Consider the following 26,217-nt stretch of genomic DNA (forward strand, 5'->3'; position numbering starts at 1 on the left):
AATTATCCTGATGAGTACTAAATGAGTAATTATTCTGGATGACTTAAATTTTCCAAATACTGATTGGTAGCTGAGAAAATTCATAATAAGAACAAAGAAGAATCTATTGAGTTGTGTGACAATTTTCTTAAGCAGCATGTGAAAGAAACAACTCAGGACAAAGAGTGTTAAATTTGATCATAATGTCAGGTTGTCTCAGTTAAGGATGAGACTATTTTGCCTCCAAATTGGTGACAGTGATCATGCCATACTGACCTGAGTAGTAGTCAACTATATGGATGTCCCAGTCAGGACAGGTTATATGGTGAAAATCTGGAAATCATAATTCCATAGTATCAGTTGTTAAGTAGGAAGGATAGAGTGCATGGGAAGCTTTGAAAACATGCTTAAATGATGCAGTATTTGAATATGTCCCTAGAGCTTGACAAACAAATAGAATGAGAGTGGAATGGATATGCAATCTCGTTAAACAAGAGATCCTATAAGAAGTGGAAGGAATATCGTGAGAGGTTATGAAATATATAAAGCTCAGGACAGAAAAGTTACGATTGTATGGAAAGCAAAGTTGAAGCATGAAAAGAAATTAGCTGCACAGGCAACTCAGACAAATTTTATCATTATGCTGCAAGCAAAACAAAGAACAAATTCTGAAGAATAACTTCACTGACTGCAGGCAGTACCATATCAGAAACAGATGAATTAGTTCAAACAACGAGTGCTTACTTCACCAACACTTATCAGCCTGGTGAAAAGAGAGAGGTGGATGAGAACAAGGTTCTAGAGCTGTTGATTAACCTGGGTAGGAATTCAGCAATTGGGACAGATGAGATATCTGTGCATTTGCTAAAGGAATGGTCAGCCAAACTGGCTAGGCCCTTGACATTTTCATATAATTTGAGTCTTAGCTCAGGAAAGATCCTACATGAATGGAAAGAATGTATGATAAGCCCATTGCACAAGGGAGTTACAAAGACTGATGTACCTAAATATCGACCAATCAATATCTCTGGAGAAATTGTAAAGAACTCGTATATTGGTGGACAAACAAAATATACCTTGCAAGGAAAAGCATAAGTTTATTCAAGGAAGGTCATGTCTGAGCAGTTTGCTTATATTTTATAATAATGTAACAGGTATGAATTTGCCAGATTTAAGGTGACTAGCAGCGTGCCCCAGGGATTAGTCCTTAGACCACTGTTTACTCTATGCATTAATGATATTGGAAAGGGGCTGAGGGGTCTTCAGTTGTTTGCTCATGATGCAAAGATAGGCAGGGCAATCAGTGATATATACTGATATATATATGTAAAGTTATGCACTTTGGCAAGATGCGATATCCAACATCATGTTATATTGGTAGTATTATGCTTGGAGTAACTGACAAGGATACAGATCTTATAATTATGGTTATTATAAAGCTGAATTTCGACAGTCATAACAAAAATCAAAAATGCAACTCAGACGATAACTGCGATGTTGAAACAAACATTGACATGCAAGGATACAAAGGTCTTTTGCCTCTTTAATACTCTTTCTTTGATATGACTGCCCCCGGACTAATGTGAACTGATTTGATCTCCTGGGTTAAATGGGATAAACAAGCTGCGTAAAGTAAGATATTGAGATTTTGGAATGTAGATTACGAGGAGAGATTAAGAGTGTGTGTGTGGACTGCAGACATCTGGTGGAAAGAAGGGGGGGATGAAAGATAGAGGTCTATAAACTATTGAGAGGGCATTATAGAACTTCAGTTGATAACATTTTTCATTATATGTAAAGTGGGGAAAGGAAAGAGGGGCATACAAGGAAGTTAAGTTTGCATGCAGTTAAGAAAGGGGTGAGGGCTAGATTTTTCTTTCATAGAATCGTGAGTAAGATGATAAAGGTGACATGAAAACGGGAGAAAAAGATATCCTTGAAGTATAGAGTAATTACTTCAAAAAATTACTAAATTAAACATATAGTGATAGCACAGTGGTAAAAAACACTCAACAGACATGCAGTCAGGAGTACATATCCATATTTGAAGTAGAAAAAGCCATCGAAAGCCTGAAATGCGAAAGGCAACACAAGTACCGTATTTACTGGCATATAAGATGCACTTTTCTTTTTTTTTTTTGAAAATAGTTCTGAAAAAACAGGATGCGTCTTATACGCCGATAATCAGTTTTTTATCACTTTCATTCCTGGAAATGTTCTCTATTCCGAGTTAAACGATTTTTGTCTTGCTTCCTTGCGGTGTGTGAGATTATTCCAGTTCCAGGCTGGATGGATGGATGGAGGAGGAATGAAGTTATGCATAGATAAAATTTGGTCTAGTTGCCCTGGCAGAGTGTTGAAGAAGCCTGCCCTGCTAGTATGGGATCAGTTTCGTTCTCACAGAACAGAAGATGTTAAAAATAAACTCAAGGAATTGAAAACTCAGTTAGCTGTAATTCCAGGAGGTCTAACTAGTCAGCTTCAATCTTTAGATATCTGCATTAATAAACCATTTAAGGGATTTATGAAGGAGAAGTGGAACAGCTTATGCAGTCTTCAGATTTTGAGGTTATGCCATCAGGAAGAAGCTTAGCATTTTGCAAGTTTGTGAGTGGGAAAAAGCTTCATGGAGTGCTGTGAAAACTGAGACAGTGGTTAAATTATTTAAGAAGTGTGGCACTAGTAATGCACTGGATGGTACAGAGGACAATTTGTTGTATGAGGACAGATTCAGATTTAGAAAAGATTTCAAGTGTCTCTTCATTTAGCTCTGGAGATGAATTTCTGGGTTTTGACGAAGAAGATTAAAAAGTGGGTACTCTTTTCTAGTTAGATCAGGCATTTGTTAAAAGAAGACCTACTTATTACTTTATATTTGAAATACTGTAAATTCATTATAACATTCAGTAATAAAGTATTTTTCCTCAAAAATGTGTACAAAAAAGGGGGTGCATCTTATATGCTGGCAAATACGGTAGATGATATTCGACCAGAAATGCTCAAGTAAGGAAAGAAATTTCATCATGTTGTACCATCATTGGGCTTTGGTTTAAGGAAATGCAGAATACAATTTTGTTGTTTGAGTCAAAATTTGCCAGACTATCCTCATTCTCTCAATATCCAGAAGCTGTAGTGAGTTCTAAAGATTCCTTATAATGTTCTTTGAAGGTATAGAGGATATGATAAATGAACAACACGCATATGAAAATGTTTCGGTTATTAAACTTCATTGCCAGAAAAGTAAATAGGTAAAAGTAAATAGGTAAATAGTAAATTTTTCTAATTAGAAAAATTCCCACTACAAGAAGACAACCTGGTGACCTGGTGAAGTGTTTAGAACATTCAATAGCAACTGAAAGAAATCATTTTGTAACTATCCAGAATATTAATACATGAGGACTCTAACAGTTTATTGTAGTTGCATTTATCTATTTATAATATATATATGTAATTTTTTTTTAATTTATATATATATATATATTTTTTTTAAAAATTTTATTTCTTTATTTATTTATTTTTGTTTTTCTTTTCTATCACTAGAGGTCAGGCTAGAAAAAAGATTTATTAACTACGTAGATTTAGTTTACTGGTATAGAAAGCATGAGCTTGGTTCTGTATACAGTTGTATTCTTCCGATGATGACCTCGATATAGAGGTCGAAACGTCAAGTTTTATTTTATTTGTAATTAATAAAATAATCTGTTCAACACGTGTGTTTTTGAGTCCCTAAATCTACAAATATGAGTGCTGATCACCGTGTAACCCTAAAAGAAAGAATCAATAAACTTTATTTTACACAGTATTTTTTTATTATTTTATATAATAACTAAGATACCTTATTTGTGGAATTTGATTCAAATATTATGCAATATGGGTAATATGCATATTATCATGCATGTGCAGACTACCCATATTGCATAATATGCATAAAATCTTAAAAGAACAGAAATGTGGCAATACTCACTTTCCTCCTACAACGTCCATAGTAAAAGTCAAGGCTTCATTTATATCATCCCTATCTAAGGTCTAAAAATAAACCATTAAATAACCATTCAAAATGTCATTTTAATTCAACAACTTATTTATTTATTTATTATAATCTATAATTATATTTCATCAATTAATAACAGCTTTTATTACTAATAAATACTTTTACTGAATAGTATTTATTAATAATATAAATGGCAGAATACAAAGATTAATAGTAATAGATTTTGGTGTAATGATAGCAGTTATCCACAGCAGTATACTAATAGTACACAAGATTACCTGAAACATATGGAAAGATACACTGCTTGGAAAGAAGTCAACAGACACCATAGTATGAGGAACAAACAGTCATAGCACCAATCATAATAAGATATAACTCCTTTTGCTGTGATGACTAGAAATCTTATGGGGTATACTTTAGGCAAGCGTACGATAGTAATTAATGAGAATTTTGGACCATTCTTAATATAGGCATATAATGAGGTCCTGGATTGTTGTGGGAAGGGGTGGGAAAACATCCCTTGACCTCACCTGATGCTCCAGTTCATCCCACAGATGTTCGGTACAGTTGATATCAGGGCTCTATGGAGGCCAGTCAAGTGTGACATTCATGCCCACAAATTAAACAGCTACAGCAGCCTTATGACATTGTCTTGCTAAAAGAGACAATGGTCAGTTCTGTAGAAATTAAACAAAGTAGGAAGCATTATATTGTCCAGATATATCTTGGAGTTCACCTTTTGTGGCACTGCAAACAGGAGCCAGAGGTCAAAAACCAAGAAAAACAGGACCGTACTATCATACTGCCACTTCAAATTTCATAGTTGCGGGGTTACGCACTCTAGTAAGAGGCATTCACCGGGCATACGCCACACCCACAAAGGTCCATCTGCTTGGTAGAGAGTGTAGCATGAATCGTCACTACATAACACAGCTTTCCAAGCTGTGTTATCTAGCATGTTGATTTGAGTAATGTGTGGCTTGCATATTGAGGTCTTACCATGGAAACCTATGTTGTGAGCTTCAGTTCTGAATGTTTTTGTGATCCAGTCGATGCCTGGAGCACTCCTCATGCAACGTGTTAGCCGATGAATAGTAGTTTCTACACATTATCCTTTGTAGCACTCTATGGTCACATTCAGTGAGTGTGGTGGGTCATCCACTGTGGGCAGCACTTTCAGTTGAATCTTCACTACTATCTCAATATGGTATCACTGACTGCTAACCAGGGATGGCCCAATTTGTCAACAATTTACTGAACACATAGGCCTGCAACATGGCATCCTATCACAATGTCTCTTTCAAACTCTGTCACTTTCCTTCTCGCAGCCATTTCACCCAGACACAGTTGAACTGACTTGGGAGCATCATATACCTCCAATTTATACTGACTAGAAACATGTGACTCATTACATGGCAAGATGCACCTTGCCCATGGGGGTGTGCATTGACTTCATTCCAAGCAGTGTATGTGCAAATATTGGATGCTATACACATGAGGTTGCAAGTTCTAATTAAACAAGTTTGTAAGAAATTATTTTGATTACTTATTTTCATTACTTATTTGATTACTTATTATGTCCCACACAATGAAGATCCTAGAAAGGGTTCTTGATGGTAGATTGAGGGAGGAGGTGGAGATTGCAAAGGAACAATTTGGCTTCATGCCTGGTAGATCAACAACAGATGCTATCTTTGGGTTACGACAGATGATGGAAAAATATCGAGAGAAACAAAGGGAGCTGCATCTGGTATTTATTGATCTGGAGAAAGCATACGATAGAGTGCCAAGGCAAGAAGTCTGGAGGTGTCTGAGGGAGAAGAAGGTACCGGAGAAATATGTCAGGTTGGTGCAGGAAATGTACAGAAATGTGAAGACAAGTGTTTGGACCTGTTTGGGACAGACAGAAAGTTTTCAAGTAACAGTTGGCTTGCATCAAGGGTCAGCATTAAGTCCGTTTCTGTTTAATATTGTGATGGAGGTGGTAACAGAGGAGGTGAGAGAAGATGCACCTTGGACAATGTTGTATGCAGATGACATCTTGCTGTGTGTAGATTCAAGAGAAGAAGCAGAAACTAAACTGGAAAGATGGAGAAAAGTACTGGAAGAGAGAGGTATGAGACTGAGCAGAAGTAAGACAGAGTATATGTGTTGCGCAGTGGGCGGTGGCCAGGAGACAGACCTGGAGCTGGAAGGAAATGTCATCAGGAAGGTGAGAGACTTTAGATACTTAGGTTCGACAGTGGAAGAAGATGGAGGAGGTGAGAAGGAAGTGGGATGCAGGATACAAGCAGGTTGGAGGAACTGGAGGGAGATGGCTGGAGTGTTATGCGATAAGAGGGTGCCGATCAATCTGAAAGGCAAAATTTATAGGACAGTAGTGAGGCCAGCTATGACATATGCTATAGAAACTGTGGCCCTGAGGAAAAATAACATTAGCAGGATGGAAGTAGCAGAGATGAGAATGCTTAGGTGGATGTGCGGTGTGACCAGAAAGGATCATCTGAGAAATGACTATGTCAGGGGAACAGTGAAAGTTACGAACTTAGGAGCGAAAATACAGGAGGCAAGGTTGAGATGGTTTGGTCATGTGATGAGGAGGGAGGACGAATATGTGGGAAGAAGGGTCATGCAGATGGATGTGCAAGGAAGGCGGAAGCGTGGGCGGCCAAAGAAGAGATGGAGGGAGCTGGTAGAAGAGGACTTGAAGATGAAGAACTTGGATGTGGTGACAGCCCAAGACAGGAAGGTGTGGAGGAGACTCATAACAAACAGTGACCCCACTTTAGTGGGAGAAGCTGCAGAAGAAGAAGAAGAAGAATTTTCCCCCTCCCAATCCCCATCTGCCAAACTAGTTCAATTCAAAATACACTTCATGTAAATCATGCTCCAAGCCTGAGGGAAGCAAGGTGCATGTGGAAGAGGAATATTCAGAGACGGGTTTATAATCAAGTAAACTTCCAAATATCTGTGGATGGGGAAAGCTGATTAACTACAAAATGTCACTTTTTGCAATGAAAAAATTATAAATTTCAATTACCATTCTACATATAGTTAGTTATTACCTTATTTTGTTATAGTAAAACACCTAAGAATTTCATCATCATCATCAAATTCCTGCCATGTACCCTCAAGGGTGTACAGGATATGATAGTACTACATGAAAAATTTACATCATTACTAACTTCCTATCTACAATTTTCCTCAAGATCAGTCGGTTACTTGTCAAGACTCCAATATTATCAGATCATATATTTCTCTCGTCTAAGGCACTTTGTACCCTATGAAACCACCTATATCTTGGTCTTCCTCTGGGTTGTTTTCCTGCCAGCCTGGCAGAGAACAATGTTTTGCTAATCTTTCCTCGCCCATTATGTTTAAGTGACCAAACTAACTGAGATTAGCAGAGCTAATCTCAGGTGGTTTGGTCACTTAAACATTCCTGGATGCTGACAATGTCTAGTTCTTTCCTAATATCCTCATTTTTAATATGATATTGTGCATTGATGCCATCTGTTCATGCCTCTAATCTTTCTCATGACTCGCATATCTGCTGTCTCTAGTCTTCGGTCAAGTGTTTTAGTTCTGACTCAGCTCTCAGATCCATCAGTTAAAACTGGTTTGAACACTGTCATGTATAAGCTAATTTAGTGTTCTGACTAATTTCTCTCTTATTCCATATGAATTTATTCAATTGACTGCCTGCTATACCAGCTCTGTTGATTCTGTTGTCTATTTCCATATTTAATTTACCATCTTCAGTAAAAATCGTGCCTAAGTAGCAGAAATGTTTTACTTGTTCCACAGGTTCCCTGTTCACAACACAGTTGATATTTTCAACAATTCTACCTATTTTCATTGTTTTTGTCTTTTTAATGCTGACCTTCATACCATATCTATTATAACAGCTTTTCAATTTAGTCAGGGAATCTAGCAAACTTGTAGCAGATATATTTAGATGTATAACATCGTCCGCATAAAGCAACGAGCTGACATTTAACATCTCCAATTTTGATATCATGTTTAATACCACTTTCCTTCATAATGTGATCCATATAGATAATGAATAACAGAGGGGATAATGTACATCCTTGTCTAACACCAGATTTAACATTAAACCATCTTCCTGTTCTTCCTTCAATTCTATCTGCTGACTTACAACTCAAATAAAGACTAAGTATTGCTTGATATAATGCTCCATTGATCCCATATAACTGTAGCATATTGAATAGCTTCTCTCTTGGCCCCTTATCATGTGCCTTTTCCAGATCTACAAAACTCAAATAGAGATCCTTATTATATTCCCATGATTTCTCCACTATTTGTCATAAAATGAAGATCTGATCCTGACAGCCTCTATTTGGCCTGAATCCAACTTGTTCTTCATTAAACTTTTCTTCCAGAATTCTTCTCAACCATTTCTCAAGTATGCTTGCATAGATCTTGCCAGGACCACTCAATAGGGAAATACCTCTGTAATTCTCACATTCAGTTTTATTTCCCTTTTTATATATGGGTACTATTAGAGCACTACTCCAATCATCGGGAATTCGTCCCTCTGTCCAGGCTTTCTGAACTATGCAGTGCAGCCACTGTAAGACTTTTATACCACCATATTTCAGCATTTCTGGTCGAATATCATCTACTCCTACTGCCTTTCCACATTTCAAGCCTTTGATGGCTTTTTCTACTTCAAGTATAAATATGTATTCCTGACTATATGCTGTTGAGTGTTTTTTACCACTGTACTATCACTGTTTGTTTCATTTAGCAATTTCTCGAAGTAATTACTCCACCCTTCAAGGATATCTTTTTCTCCCGTTTTCATGTCACTTTTATTATCTCTAACTCCTTTTACAGTTACTCTTTCCTCCATTTCTAAGCTTCTTCAATAACCTCCAAAATATTTTGCCACCTTCTTGATATTTATTTTGTATGTTCTTGCCAAAGTCCTCCCATGACTTTTGTTTAGCTACTTTTACACAGTGTTTAGCTTTCTTACAGTTGTCTCTGTATTCTCTAAGAGCACAAGCTGACTTATTTGCCAGGAACTTTTGATATCCTTTCTTCTTTTCCTTCACTGCATCTTTAACTTCCTGTGTCCACCATGGAGTTCTAATTTTTCTATCCTTGCAGACAACCTCACCACATGCCTCTCTAGCTGAATCAATCAAGGTTTTCTTCAAGGCTTGCCACTGAGTCTCTAAAGTTTGGTTCCTGTTCTCAAACTCTTTCATTTTTTTCTTCAATAATCTTTGTGTATTTTAGTCTACAGTTCACATCTGAGAGCTGCTCAACTTTTATTCGCTTTAAAACTTTCTTACATGTTATTCTTTTCAATATGAAATTCAATTTTATCCTGCTCAAGACTAAATAGTGATCACTTCCAATTTCAAATCCTCTGTACACTCTGGTCTCCTGCACAAGGGAGAAAACATCACTATTAACAATAACATAATCAATGAGACTTTTCTTATTTCTTGCCTCTTCTCTCCATGTGAATTTGTGTACATTTTTATGTTGGAACATGGTGTAAGTAATAACCAGTCCATGTCCTGAGCAGAAATCCAACAAATATTTGCCATTATTATTAGCTTTGCTCTTTTCTTCAAATTTTCCCAATATATTTTTGTATGTCTGACAATCATTTCCTACTCTGCTATTTAGATCTGCAACAAGGACCAACTTTTCCTTTTTCACTGTGTCAGTTGCATTCTCTAAAGCTTCAAAAAATTCCTCCACTTCTATCTTAGTAGAACCTTCTGTGGGACCATAGGCACAAATAAGTCTCATTGTCCAGTTCCCCATTCTCATATTTGCTTCACATTACTCTACTTGAGACTGACTGCCATTCAAGAAGATTAGCCTTGTATTTTGTGTTGAATACTATGGCTACTCCTTTTCCTTGATTGTCATTGTCTGAATATAACATTTTGTATTTATTCCTCAGAAAGATCACACCAGTTTTTGTCTTTTTTGTTTCAGTCACCCCTATTATGTCGATCTGGTACTTATCTAATTCCTCGGCTAGCTCCATTTCTTTGCCATTCAGGCTTCTTATGTTGATAGTACCGATCTTTAACTCTGGTAATGTTGAGTTGGGGTGTGTTTTCAGATTTCTTCCAGGAGCTGACTTTTCGCTGTTAGCCCTAGTTCCTTGGCAAAAACAACGGGACCTTGTTTAACCAGGCGATGATCCAGCCGGCATGAAATTTTGTCATGTTATACATACCACTAAATGTATCAGCCCTGATCCAACCTGTGTATCAAGGAGTCGTTAAACATTTTTAAAAGAAATTTGCTGTTTAAAAAAAAAAATTAGTAATGTGTGATTAGAATAAGGCTTTCCCATATTTTAGATAGAGAGAGGTAGCAGTTCCAATTTAAGTTTGGACAGTGAAGTAAGGCCTCAGTGCTTTCTTTAAACAAATGTTCAAATTTATGTCAACATCAATGTAAGCGTGATACAGACTACAATATCCTTTGGATATTGTGGTCTATATCTATTCCATGCTGTGACGAGCCTGATTTCTCAGATTTACCGCTAATATAAGATCAGTGTTCTTGTATTCTCTTTTCTACTGAGCATCCAGTTTGTCAGAAGTAAGAATGATGACAGTCACAAGAAACTTAGTTGATACCAGGGAGAGCTAGAACAGAAAGTTTATCTTTGAAAGCATGGAAATCATGACCAACCTCGCCAACCATTATTTTGTCCCCTCCCATCCATTAAACAGTTTCTAAACCTCATAAATCGCATGGACAGCCTAGAACATTGCCTTATCATGCTTGATGATATATGCCTCATATAAAATCAATGCATTATAAAGAAACCTTGAAGCAATTCACAATCAACGTCTTAATATTAACTTGCCTACCATCTAAAATGACAACTCCAAAACCTCATTGCCTCATCATTTCAGCACTGTTGAGGCAGGAAGTAAATAATATGTTGCCATTGTATATGGAATTTTCACTAAGAAACAGACATGACACTAAACAACATCTGCAAGCATGCTGAACAATGCAAATTTGACACCAGGAAAACTGTCAGGTGTCAGCTTTGGTCTTATGAATACATGGGGAGATGGAAAGAACTTCACACACTTAGTCCAAGTGATCTTTGATATGCTGACAAGCAGATTTGTGGTTATAACTGCCATGAATAAATGACAAGTCAGAGGGCACCTCCACTCTGTCATGTGTACAAGCCCTTCAAGATCTCACCTATGTGAAGTGGGAACAAGACAGAAGACTACAACAACTGAAATAAAAGTGGAGACAAAGTGTGGGCGATCATCTATAAAAAGGGAATACTAATGCAAAAATTAAAAACAATTCTACTAACAGCCAGTGCAGAAACCCGAACTCTATCGCTGCATAGGGAACGTGTGTGGCCAATGCAGTCAACAGAAAACTCCACAGAACCTTCCAAATGCACTTCAGAAATATATTCTCATGTTCTGACCTCAATGATGTTCATCTTTGAGGTCAGAATCCTTTCCATCTCCAGTATGCAAAACATCACTCACTTTATCTGACAGGAACCCAAAGTTCTACTTCTCTAAGCAATATTCATCTCAGCTTTTCCAATTACACACTCTCTAAGTTCTTTTCTTTCTTTTTAATGCTGCTCAAACCCAAAAAGGTCATTTGCAAAACTACAGTACATTTTATACCATAGGTGGGCTAAGGATTTTTTTCTATATATATATGTTAAAAATACCAAGCAATTTTAAACCTGGTTTTACTCCATTTCCCAAGTAAGCAAACAGACAAACAAGTCAAGTTTGCGCCTGCAAGTGATGCAAGTCTAGCTGATCCTACAGGTAGTGCAAGACCAAGGCAACTTGTGGTAAAGGTGGCATAAGCTCCGATCACTAATCTTAATATTTACCCTTAATGCCAAAACACATCTCCAAGAAGGGGATGCATGATGTTTTGTATTAAAGGCAAGAGGCCACTACCCAGACCGGTTTCGACCTTTTTTGAGGTCTCATCAGTGGGAGCTAGGCTAGGAATACCAAGATTTAGTAATACAGAGCTTAAGTATTTTACCAGAACACCCAAGTAAACCCAAGGTAAAATACTTTCTACATTTATATCTCCTCCAGAGATTTTTATTTAATAAGGTTAAAACACCTTATGACAACTTGTTCTGGTAAAATACTTATAAGCTCTGCATTACTAAATCTTGGTATTCCTAGCCTAGCTCCCACTGATGAGACCTCAAAAAAGGTCGAAACCGGTCTGGGTAGTGGCCTCTTGCCTTTAATACAAAACATCATGCATCCCCTTCTTGGAGATGTGTTTTGGCATTAAGGGTAAATATTAAGATTAGTGATCGGAGCTTATGCCACCTTTACCACGAGTTGTCTTGGTCTTGCACTACCTGTAGGATCAGCTAGACTTGCATCACTTGCAGGCACAAACTTGACTTGTTTGTCTGTTTGCTTACTTGGGAAATGGAGTAAAACCAGGTTTAAAATTGCTTGGTATTTTTAACATTTATTATACCCAAGGTAAAATACTTTCTATATATATATATATATATAAATTTTGTATTTTATTTCTTACATGGTCCAGAAACTTTGCTCTAGAGATGAAACATGGAACTTTTTCAAGCAAATTCAAGGCCTCCGATAAGCTGGGAAGTAGTCTGACACTGGGTGATGAAATTCATCTTCCATCTAAAGACAATAACAAACATACATGTCCATGGCAGGATTTGAAATCACAGCCTGTTGGGGTGGTTGGAAAGCAGGTACGTGATCACTCAGCCAATATACCATGAAGAAGGGTGCCTAACCAAGACTCTACTGATTTTGACCGCCTTTGGGGAAAAATCTCTGTACACCATTCTGACAAATTCATTTGCTCCCTCAACCACTCTCCTAATGCCACTAACCATTTTGAAGTTTTTGATTTCCTTTCCTTAAATGTCAATATTCTTCAATCCAATTTACCTAGTATGGAGATTATCTTCCTTGAAGATTGCAATGTTCACAACAACAGCTGGCTATTATTCCTATCATATAGATCAAACAGGTAGAGAAGCTGAGATATTGCTATCACCAACAATCTTATGCAAATAATAGCATGAAGAGCTTCCTTACTAGTGAGTATACTGTGAATGCTGTCTGTCCTCTAAGCAGTTCAGAACACAATCTGGTGCTGAAGCAAAAAAAAAACAGGAACTACTTCCATCCATGCATCACATGGCATCATAAGAAAGCCAAGTGGATAAATGATGAGATTTATCTTCTTGGGATAACACTAACCTCAAATCTCTGTTCGCACAAACTTATTACAAATATATATCAAATTAAAGATGCCAAGAAACCACATTTTTGTTTAATCCTTTACTCAGTGTAAGCAAACAAAGTTTGCACATGAAGTATCTTCATGACTAGGCTATTGCCATCTCCTCTGCATCCAAAAATTGGGGTTTCTTTTTTCAGTCGAGGTGTTACTTTAACTTCAAACAACTCTATAAAGATTACAGATCCATCTGTTCACCAAATGCTGATCTCACATCTGGGGTGTGCCCCTAAGATATTGTACTCTGTACAGAAAAGGACAGTCAGATTGATTAATGACCCCTCTTCCCACTAATACAGTTCAGTGAGTAACAAAAGCACTCAGTTTCTGCTGCTTGTGTCTTATATTTCTATGGCCACTGTTCATCAGAAATGGCATCAATAATACCCCTACTCTCTATCAAATCCATTCAAACATGTACAGCAGCTAATTAACACCCCTTCACAGTTATCTTCAAACTCACATAACAAATGTCTTCTCTTCATTAACCCATTTCACTGCTGCCCTCTGGAACAGTCTGCAATCTTATGTGTTTCCCAATATGTTATTCCATGAGATAACACTTCATGAATAACATAAATATTACTAAAGAAAACCAAAGTTTTTCTCCAAGCCTCCAGGATTTTCTAATTAAACTGCATAACAGCTGTAACAAACTTTGCATGAAAATCAGCAATAAAAAAGATCAACTATGCAAACAGGCAAGAACAAGAACATAGAAAACTTCAGCTGCATTCTGAATGGATAGCCTATAGAACATGAAAAATATTTCAGCTATTTGAGAAGAGTTTTTAGTGAAAATAGCAAGTTAAATCTGGAAATAGACAACAGAATAAGCAAAGTTGGTATGGTAGGGAGCCAGTTGAATCAATTTATATGGAATAAAAAAGAAATAAGCTAAAACCCTAAAACTAGCAGTATACAAGACAATGTTCAAACCAATTTTTAAGTTATGGATCTGAGAGTTCTTAGAAAGATCACGGGAGTGAACAGATGGCGTCAATGGTTGAACCATATTAAAAATGAAGACAATGGGAAGGAATCCGGAATTTTTATTAAGCTACTTACACATTATTCAACAAAATTATATTGCTTACACATTGTTGAACAATGTGTAAGCAGGGCTAATCTAAGGTGATATTGGTCACTTAAACAAAATGGTAGAAGAAAGATTGGCAAAACAGTTGTTTGATGCCAAGATAGCACAAAAAAAAAAGACACAGAGGAAGACCAAGGTGGACTGATTCAATCAGAAGTGCTTCAAAAGAATAAAATGTTAGTTATGACAACATTTTAGATCTGACAAATAATAGACTAATTTGGAGGAAAACTGTTGATATGAGATTATTAATAATGTAAACTTAATTAACTACTGTTATAATAGTAACCCGAACACCAATTGCGCATACATATAAGGAAACTGATGATAATTATACCTCTTTATAACTGTGCATAGATCTTGCAACCTTGTTTTTTTTATTGGGTTAGCAAATAAGTTTGTTCGGTTTATGCGTTAGTACAAGTTTAAGCCTCTTCGCCTGTCGCTGTTGTTGCGCTATGGCACAACACTATTGCACAGTTGAAAGGCGACATTTCACATAACCTTTCAGTGAATTTTTGGCCTACTTCAGTTGCGTGTGTGTAACATATTTTTAGAAATGGAAAGAAATAACGTACATTACCGACATATATTGCTTTTTTATTCCAAAAAATAAAAACGAGCTGCAGAGGACCATAAAAAAATATGCAGCGTATATTGGAATGGTGCCTTAACAGAATGCGTATGCCAAATTCCATTTTGGAGATTTCAACATCACTGATGAGCCGGTCGCCCGACCAAGGTTGATTCGAGTGTTGTGAAGGATATCGTCAACAAAAATCCATCCCAAACAGTGCGGGAGATTGCTGTAGTACAGAACATATCCCATACAAGCGTTGAAAACCATTTGCACAAGCTGGGATATGTTTCAAAACTCAATGTTTGGGTGCCGCAGAAATTAACTGAGGCCAATATGACTGCTCGCATATCCATCTGTGATTTGCTGCAATGTCGCCAAGAAAACGACCCATTTTTGAAGCAGATGATTACAGGAGATGAAAAATGGGTTGTGTATGATAACGTAGTATGTAAAAGATCATGGGGGCACAAGAGTGAACTGCCACAAAAAACCTCGGAAGCGGGATTGCACCCAAAGAAGATCATGCTCTCTGTGTGGTGGGATTATCAAGGTGTTGTCCACTATGAGGTGTTACCGTCAGGCAGAACGATTGATTCAACTGTCTATTGCTCACAGTTAATGCGAGTGGCCTGTGCAATTAGCACAAAACGTCCTGAATTGGCAAATCGGAAAGAAGTTGTCTTTCACCACGACAACGCCAGACCCCACACATCGGTAACAACCCAGAGTAAATTGTTACATCTTAGCTGGGATGTTTTGCCGCATCCTCCGTATTCACCGGACCTGGCTCCTTCCAATCATCACTTATTCCAATCGTTGCAGAATTCTCTGAATGTGAAGATCTTCACTAATGAGGAGGCTGTCAAAAGACACCTGAATCAGTTTTTTGCCAGTAAACCTCAGGAGTTTTATGAACGCGGCATAATGAAGTTGGTGGACAGATGGCAAGAGATCATTGATAAAGAGGGTCAATATATAACTGACTAGTATTATATATATTAAATAAAATGCGATTCATTCCACTCTGAAAAAAAAAACCGAACGAACTTATTTGCCAACCCAATAGTAAGAAGGAATAGAGTGGATCCAGAATTGCCTAACTTTGAACATTTTCAACAGAAATGCATACAGGAGAATATTTCAATAATTGAGATAGAAAAAGCCATTAACAAGATAGTGGCAATTGGAATTCTCCTTATAAGGAACAAGTTGAAAACTTATGGGTTACAGAAACTGTTTGATGGGTGGAAAAGGACAGATTATGATAGAGATGTACAAGTTATGTAAAGGATTTTATAGGACTAATATGTAGAAAATGTTTCAGTACATGACTAGTGAGAGAGAACTTGGGATTATCCCTGAAAATTGTGGAAGAGTGCGGTTAATGTGAGGACTAGATTTTTTTTTATTAGAAAGTGGTAAATAAGTGGAATAGATTGCCAAAATCTATTGTGAGTATCCTGTTGGTGAATGAGTTCAAAGCAAAGTATGACAGCTTTTATGTGAATGTTTAGTGCTCGGTGCAATGTCTAGGGTGTTCCTCAAAACTTCCAACATAGTGCTACATTTTCGTTACTTTCAAATCCATTCTTATACTCTCTCTCACACACTGCTATCAGCATCTTGCATTAAAACTTTTTCATTCCTCCTAGCACACATCACTGCCAAACTATCTAATTTGCTCCTTTACTTGAATTTCTACTTGCACTGAACACTTCACATTCTCCTAGCTACCTAATCAGCACACATTTCTGACATATTCTAGCACCATCTCATTTTGTCACAAACTACTCAAAAATCCACAAACTATACATTCCATACACATGCTAAATTGAGAAAAAACTTTCACATTTAATTCAAACAAAGAACTATCTTCATTGTCAAAGTACACACACAAAAAAAAAAAAATTATATAAATAGCAATAAACATTTGCCTACACAAACAATTAAAAGATGAATAAATATATAAAAACATCTGAGCAGCAATTACAATGTACTAATATGGAAGCCTCTACTTAATGTTATCCATCTTTGGAAGTCTATGAAAATATCTGAAAATGCATTTTACATATATCTCCAAGCCATCTTACTGCTTTTGACACAAAGCCTCCCAAACAAGTTCCCATTCTACTTATTTCATTCTGCCGTTTTTGTAAATGGACATCAGCTGTCTCTTATTTGCTTATCATTTCACCAGTTTTATTTATTTTTATTCTGAAACAAACTCTTCTGCTTACTCAACAGAATATAAATGACTACATAATACCAAGAAAATCTGCATTTGGCGTTTCCACTGGTAATGGTCAGAAGAAAGATGTCTGCTTGAAATCAACCCAGAAATCTCCCCTCCCACACAATAAGTAAATCCTTAATCTACAAATTCCAGATCTATACTACTCTATGGGGCAGAGCAATAATTCATTCCACTTGCTATTGTATAGGTGCACAGTTATTGCTCTGTACATTAATAGATAATACCACACATTATACAATATGCATATACAGTGGTACGTTGAGATATGAGTGCCCCAACATCCGAGTTTTTTGAGATACAAGCCGTCACTAGGCCGATTTTTTGCCTTGTATGAGCCTGCTTCAGTGACGTCACAACCACCACTCTATTCTGCACGTCGTTCAGTTCACATGTTTACCAATGTGGGAAAAAGTTTTGGACTTTATTGAAAAGAAACACCCTGCAAAAGTTGCAACTGGTCATTCAGAAGTGCTATTTAATGACACTTGCCTAACACATTTCAGAAACATTCTAAAAGGGAGGAAAAAACAAAGCTCCTTGGACAGGTTTCTATTGAAATACCCTACAGATGAAAGTGACGAAAGCATGGCAAAAAAAGGAAAAAAAACTAGTGAAGAAGAAAATTAAGTTAAGCAAAAGTGAAGTGAAAGAAAAAATTAATACCATACGCTAATCGGCTCTGCCAAAATCTGTTTATTTCTTTAGATTCTCTTTTATATGTATGTATGTATGTATGTATGTACAGTATTTGGTTTTATTTTGTTTGTATACAATATTTGTTCATTATAAATATAAAAAACTTGGAGTGGTTTTTTGGGGGCTGGTACGAATTAATCTCATTTTAATTAATTTCAATGGGGAAAACTGATTTGAGATAAGAGTATTTTGACTTACGAGCTTGGTCATGGAATGAATTAAACTCTTATCTCAAGGTACCACTGCACAGTAAAACACTGAAGTTACGCGGTAGGTGAGACCAACAAAAAGCGCGTAAGTCGAATTCGCGTAACCCTGGGTATAATTTTGCATGTAATTTATATATACAAACATACAATTGGGACCAAAGGTTTACAAAAACACCTATATTTTTTAAGAAATATAATCATAATTGTAGTTTTTCGTACATAAAAAAAAGAAAGTTATTTCGATGTCGATGGTTTCATAAAATCTAATAGATTCGTCTGACGGCATAATATCTTTTTCTTGTTATGCAAAATTTCTTCATAGCAAGCTAATGATTTTTTTATTCCTTGCCTTATGGCAACAATTCATTCCTTGTTAGAATGTATGTCCTCCAAAATCTGTAAACCTTTCTTTTATGATTGTTCTTACTGTGGATTCCTGTAGATCGTACTTCTTTGCTAGCTCACAAATTTTCATTCTGCCTTCAAAATCCTTAATAATGTTGAGTTTTGTTTCCAAAGTCAAAGTTTTTCTTTTCTTGCTAGCTGTAGAAGAATCGGACTTGCTTCTTTTGGATGACATTATCATTTTTCATGTGATAAAATTTTTATCACGACCATAACAATAAACAATCGCAAGGTTTGTAGACTATAAAAATCGTGTATGAATGGAGACCGCGCGAAACACGTCAGTGCTTGTTCACAGCATGTGCGACACTGGCGAATGCGGCCAGTGCCTGAAACATCCGACTAGTGGTGAGGCGTGAAGCGGGACGGGAATACGTACATATAAAAAAACGCGTAACTCCGGATTTGCATAAGTCGGGGTATGACTGTATATAAATAGCAGACTTGACAATAATAATTAAAATAGAGAACTTAAGTATAATTTTATAATTCAACAGAATTTGCAGTCAACAACCATTATTTTTTCTATTTTGTATGTGCCTGTTTTCTTCATATTATTATGCTGATAGTCTAGTCATTCATATGAATGACAACTGATCTGACAGCTGTTATTCTCTTCAAAAGCTATTAATAAAAAGCAGAAATAAATAAATTCCCATCAAATCACAACCTAACTTCTATTTTACTATATATTATACAATACCTTTTTATTCATACTACTGCCTCTTATCTAAAGAACTGTCCTTCTTAGTCATTCTTTTCCAGAAATCAAATGTTAACAAATCTTCCTCTCAAAGGTATCATGTATACAACAGATATTATCTTTTCAAAAGTGAGAATATAAATGTTATATATATAATATTCATTAAAATTACTTAGAAAATGCATAGAAATAAATTCCTGGTAGAAATGAATTCCCCCCCCCCCCCCATTCATATAGGAACATTTTGGAAAAATATGGAGAAAAGGGCAAAGCTAATAATAATGGTAAGTATTTACAATTATTACAACTTCTGCTCAGGACACGGACTGGTCATTACTAACATCAAGATGTGCACAAGTTCACATAGAGAGAAGACACAAGAAATAAGAAAAGCCTCAATGACTGTCATTGTTGATAGTGATATCATCATGCTGGTTCAGGATACCAGAGTGTACAGATGATTTGCAATTGGAAGTGACCATTACTTAACAGGATAAAAATGGATATCACATTGAAAAAAGAACAAAATGTAAGAAAGTTTTAAAAAGAATTAGAGCTGAACAGCTTTTACAGGTAAATTGTAGATTCGACTGCGACTGTACAAATATTATTAAAGAAAAATGAAACTAATTAAAAAACAAGAACCAAACCTTGGAGTCTCAGTGGCAAACTCTGAAGAAGACATTGATTGATTGATTCAGCCAGGAAGGTATGTAGTGAAGTAGCATGCAAAGATAGAAAAATAAGAACACCATAGCAGACACAAGAAGTTAAAGAAGCAGTCCTGGAAAAGAAGAAAGCACACCAAAAATTCCTAGCAAATAAGTTGGCAGGTGTCCTACAGAGAAAAATGTGAGAGAACTAAACTATGTGTAAAAGTAGCTAAACAAAAGTCATTGGAAGACTATGGTAAGAGTATGGAAAATAAATATCAAGAAGGTGGCACAATGTTCTGAAGGATATTGAAGAAACTCAGAAATAGGAAAGAATATTGCAAAATGAATCAAAGATGATAATGGTGACACGAAAACTGAAGATAAGGATATCTTAGATGTCTGGAGTAATTACTTTGAAAGACTTAAACGAAACAAGCAGTGACAGAACCATACTAGAAAATTTTCAACAGAAATGCAAACAGGAGAATATTTCAATAATTGAGGTAGAAAAAGCCATTAAAAACTTGAAATGTGGAAAGACAGCTGGAGAAGGTGATATTTGACCAGAAATGCTTAAGCATGAAGGTATAAAAGTTTTGCAGTGGCCACACTATATAATTCAGAGGACCTGGTCAGAAGGTTGAATTTTCAATGCTTGGAGTTGAGCTCTCTCTCATAGTATCCATCTATAAGAAAGGAAATGAAGCTGAATGTGAGAATTACAGAGGAATTTTATACTGTGTTCTAGGTCAGACTTATACAAGCATACCTGAAAGAAGTTGAGAAAGATTGTGGAAGAGAGAAACTTGGAGAAGAACAAGCTGGGTTCAGGCTAAATAGAGGTTGTCAAGATCAGATTTTCACTTTAACACGTTCACTGCCAACTACGAGTATACTCGTAGTTGGTAAACCAGGCACACAAGCCAGCTACGAGTATACTCATATAACGCTTACCGCCGGCAACGAGATTACTGTACTGACCTTGAAGAAGTGAAAATGCTTGGCTTGTGGAGCTAGTATCAAAACTGTGTATTCTCATAGATGGTATATGCTATGCACAAGCCAACTACGAGTATACTCGTATGATGCTTACCGCTGGCAACGAGATTATCGTACTGACCTTGAAGAAGTGAAATTGCTCAGCGTGCGGGAACAGACTATGCCGAAGTAGCGTGGCAGCAAACGTGTTAAGACAAATAGTTGAGAAATCACAGGAATATGGCAAGGATCTATACTTAAGTTTTGTAGATCTGAAATAGGCATGACAAGGTGTCCTTTTCAAAATACTACACTTATATTGAGTGAATAGAATATTACACAGAGCAATACACAGTCTATATCTAAGTAGTCAGTCAACAGTTAGAATTGAAATACAGCAAGATGGTTTCATGTAAAATTGATATAAAATACAGTAAGATGTAAAATTAGGGGTAAGACAGGGATGCACATTATGGAAGAAAATGGTATTGGACCTGATATTAGAAGTGAAGATGTCAAACTTAGCTCTTTGCTTTATGTAGATGCTGTACTCCTAAACACATCTAGTGCAAGTTTCCAGGATTCTCTTACGAAATTGAATAACAGAAGTAACAAATTTGACGTGAAATCGGCAATAAAAAAGACCAAAACTATGAAAATAGGCAGTAACATAGAAAACCTCAGCTGTATTCTGAATGAAGATCTTATAGAACAAGTAAAATATATCAGCTATTTAAGCATAGTTTTTAGTGAAGATGCAGGTTAAATCTGGAAATAGAAATAGACAACAGAATAAGCAAAGCTGGTATGGTTGGGAGTCAGTCGAATAAATTTATATGGAATAAGAGAGAAATTAGCCAAAACACTAAACTAGCAGTATACAAGAGTGTTCAAACCATTTTTAGTTATAGATCTGAACCAATGGCACAATCATATTAAAAATGAAGATATTAGAAAGGAACTTGACATTATTAGCATTCAAGACTGTGTCAGGAGAGCTAATCTAAGGTGTTATGGCCAATTAAATAGAATGGGTGAAAAAGGTTAGCAAAACAGGAGTTTAATGCCAAGATTGAAGGAAAGAAACTTACAGGAGACCAAGATGTAGATGGATTCTGTCAGAAGTGCCTTAGAAGCACGAAATGTTAAATATGACAATATTGGAATGCTCACAAGTAATAGTGATTTGGAGGAAAGTTGTTGTGAGCACTCCAATATTGTCATAATATTGTCAAGTACTAGTGTAGTGTTGATATAGTAGTCTGAACACCCATTGGAGTTATATATCAGAAAATTGATGATGATTTACCCAATAATTATTATTCCAACGGACACACGTCATTTGGTTAAATTATTCTTATAAAGTGAATATTCATATTACTGATTCCACATACCTTGGCTATTTTAATAGCTTCATTGAGTTTGTCAAGAGCTGACTGATACCATGCTACTCTCTCTCCCATCTTTTGAAGTTCTTCTGCTTGGTTTCCCATATAAAGGTGTGAAATGCTACTGTAATAAGCCATTTTAAATTCCAAGAACTTCTTCCAGCCCTAAGGAAGTAAAACGAGTGCACATATAACTGTTAAATGTACATTACTAGCAATATTTTTCCTTATATTATTATTATATGACACCTTCATGGCATCTGAGGACTCATTGTTATATATACAATACCTACAGTATTTTTGTCTGTTATTGCATGTGTTCTGGCCAGTTTGCCTGTTATGTGAAAAATCAGTGTTTCTTGAAGAAAAATCCTAGCTACCCCAATACAAGATTGGCTAACTCACCTTCAAAAAAAAAAAAAAAAGCCCACATAATGATTCTTGGGCAAGCCAAAGATTTTTTCTTCATTTTTATTGATTTATATTTTTTGTAGTTTTACTTATTTTTTCCACATACTCTGGAAACCCTGCTCTAGAGACTAAACATTGAACTTTTTAAGCCACTCCAGGCTTCCAATATGTGGTCTCACACTGGCCTATGAAATTCATTTTCCACCTCTAAATTTAACTGCAGACATTGATCATTTGTTATATATACATTGTTCATCTAATTTTTGACAAATCATTTCTTTAATGGTTTACCTGCTTCTATAATAAAAAACATTTATGTAAAAAAAGCAGAGAGAAATGGAGTATGGCTAAAATTAAGCAAAAGCTACTTAACTGAAAAGTTTAATCGTCAAAAATGTAAACTTTCTTCTGAAACAGTCAGCAAGTGAATAACACAGCAATATTAGTAATGGAACACTAATAAAAATAATGTGAGCTACTCTCAAATTGCAGGCAATCTCCCCGATCTTCTAATTCCTTCATACCTGACATGCTTGGTGTATTTCACAAATGCAAGAATTCATACAAAATTTATCAAGTCAGCACAAATTTTGGTTTCAACTGGATCACATTCAAGGGCAAAGGATTCCAAAATTTATATATATATATATATATATATATATATATATGACAGAATGATCATTGACTCGGTTAACATGCATAGTTTTATGAAGAATTAAATGACTACAACCGAGATTTAAGTAAAAAGGTTTTAATATAAACACAGCACTGGTTTCGGCCTGTAACAGCCTTCTTCAGGTGACATTATAAAAGAAAAAACACTAAACATTCAGGGTTAAAAGACTATGAATAACACAGACAGTCTTTATACATAATTAGCATGAAAACGTTCTAGTTGTATTTGAAGCTGTTCTTTCGTTTGTTGCATTGTTGGGAGAGTGCATGTTTGCTGCATCACGTGAACGCCAGTACATGATTACAGCTGAATGACTATCTGGGAGGTTGCGGCTTAAGTTGTTATTTAGATGAACAGGATTGAAGATGATTTCTCTAGATTCCACAATTTTTCTCTCTATTTCGTCACTGCAACGGAAGATGTTAGATTTTTCCCAGCAGACTTTGTGACTTTGGTTATCATCAGTAGGATTAGCCGAGAAAAGGATATGACTTGATAATGCACTCGCTCGCTGTCTCTTGTAAGTAATGTCTCTCATGTGTTCTTCCATATGCAATTCGACAGATTTGTCTGTCTGCCCGAAATAAGGAATATCGCAGTCACATAATATTTTATATACACTAGGGTATTTGAGTTGATGATGACAAGGTTTTGGGTGGCTAATTAAGGAATGGATCTTTGGAAGTGGAGTGAACAAGGTTCTGATATTGTATTTTCTTAGAACTTTTGCTAATTTGTGTGAAACAGTACTTATGTAAGGAATAGATATATTGCCTTTGAATCTATTTGTTTCTTCTGAGTGATGTCTAGGAGGATTAAGAAGGAATTTGTCAATGATTTTCTTGGAATATCCATTAACTTCGAAAGAAGTTTTCAGATGGTTTATTTCTGTAAGCAGTTCATTTGGGTCATCAAGAAGAGAACGGGCTCTATGTCCCAAGGTGGAAATTATTCCAAGCTTATGAGGAGGGAAATGATGAGACTGACTGTGCAGATATCTGTTGGTATGTGTGGGCTTTCTATATATCGATATATTTAGTTTACCAGAAGAGCTTACAGAAATAAACCATCTGAAAACTTCTTTCGAAGTTAATGGATATTCCAAGAAAATCATTGACAAATTCCTTCTTAATCCTCCTAGACACCACTCAGAAGAAACATATAGATTCAAAGGCAATATATCTATTCCTTACATAAGTTCTGTTTCACACAAATTAGCAAAAGTTCTAAGAAAATACAATATCAGAACCTTGTTCACTCCACCTCCAAAGATCCGTTCCTTAATTAGCCACCCAAAACCTTGTCATCATCAACTCAAATACCCTAGTGTATATAAAATATTATGTGACTGCGATATTCCTTATTTCGTGCAGACAGACAAATCTGTCGAAATGCGTATGGAAGAACACGAGAGACATTACTTACAAGAGACAGCGAGCGAGTGCATTATCAAGTCATATCCTTTTCTCGGCTAATCCTACTGATGATAACCAAAGTCACAAAGTCTGCTGGGAAAAATCTACTAACATCTTCCGTTGCAGTGACGAAATAGAGAGAAAAATTGTGGAATCTAGAGAAATCATCTTCAATCCTGTTCATCTAAATAACAACTTAAGCTACAACCTCCCAGATAGTCATTCAGCTGTAATCATGTACTGGCGTTCACGTGATGCAGCAAACACGCACTCTCCCAACAATGCAACAAACGAAAGAACAGCTTCAAATACAACTACAACGTTTTCATGCTAATTATGTATAAAGACTGTCTGTGTTGTTCATAGTCTTTTAACCCTCAATGTTTAGTGTTTTTTCTTTTATAATTTCACCTGAAGAAGGCTGTTACAGGCTGAAACCAGCTGTGTTTATATTAAAACCTTTTTACTTAAATCTCGGTTCTAGTAATTTAATTCTTCATAAAACAATATATATATATATATATATATATATATATATATATAAAGAGAGATGTATGTACACTTTGTCAGTTCATGAATATGTTAGTAAGAATTTAAGCCAGAAAATGGAATAAGATGGTGACAATAATTTTAAATAAAATCAGTCTCCTATAAATAGTAGTTGTCACCTTTGTTAGTCTTTACTGTTTGTCTACTAGTTTGCATGTTTACACCTGAAGAAATCCTATGTAATTGGGATGAAACCGCATGTTGTTAATTAAAATAATTGTTACCATCTTATAAAAATAATAGCTATGGTTCAATTTTGGTTTGATTGCAATCAGATAATTTTTATGAACAAAATGATAATACGTTCACACTCTGACTGGATGGAATCTAATAAAATTTAGTATTAAGGATCACTATTAATTTTTTCAATTTTAACAAAATTGAAAAAATTTTGTTAAAATTTTAACCATCATTAAATACAGATCTTTGAACACCATAAATATGCTACACACATTGTGATAGTTCTGGCAAAAATGATGGCAATATCAAAAATTGAAAATCAAGTTACATTGAAATATTTCCTTTATCTAATCAAATATTCACTAACCTGCTAATGAAAATGTATTTAATTTTTTTTAATATCAGCCTACATTTTTTAAACTTTTTTTTAATATCAACATATGCATATGTTGCAGTGCAGTAATTTTCAAGGTTTCAAGGACTCACTGATGAACAGCTCCCACTTACACCTACTATACATGTAGCACACTCAGTAGAAATGATATCCTTTAAATAGAAAGCCAGATCCAAACCCAACTAGAATGTTGGGTTTGGATGTATGTATGGAAGGAGAATTAACTGGTTTCATATAAAGATGGTAATATTTCCTTCCAGATATGCAAGGAAAACTTCTGATATGTGTTCTGGTAAATCACCCAGAACACATATGTACTAAGACACACAGGAG

General features: G+C 35.8%; 1 protein-coding gene across 2 annotated transcripts in view; it reads right to left on the bottom strand.

The window, feature by feature from the left end:
* Window positions 1–26,217, bottom strand: part of mop (tyrosine-protein phosphatase non-receptor type protein myopic) — a 352,485-nt gene that overhangs the window by 249,411 nt on the left and 76,857 nt on the right. For both annotated transcript variants that reach the window (XM_090413257.1, XM_090413258.1), the window contains 2 exons: window positions 22,266–22,424; window positions 3,944–4,005 (listed from right to left, as the gene is read on the bottom strand). In XM_090413257.1, coding sequence (XP_090269383.1) covers window positions 3,944–4,005; window positions 22,266–22,424 — 221 coding nt within the window. The remainder of the gene's footprint in view (window positions 1–3,943; window positions 4,006–22,265; window positions 22,425–26,217) is intronic.

The sequence above is a fragment of the Typopeltis vanoorti genome, chromosome 2, assembly GCF_054136105.1.
Source record: "Typopeltis vanoorti isolate ZY-2024b chromosome 2, IOZ_Tvanoo_1.0, whole genome shotgun sequence".
NCBI lineage: Eukaryota > Metazoa > Arthropoda > Arachnida > Uropygi > Thelyphonidae > Typopeltis > Typopeltis vanoorti.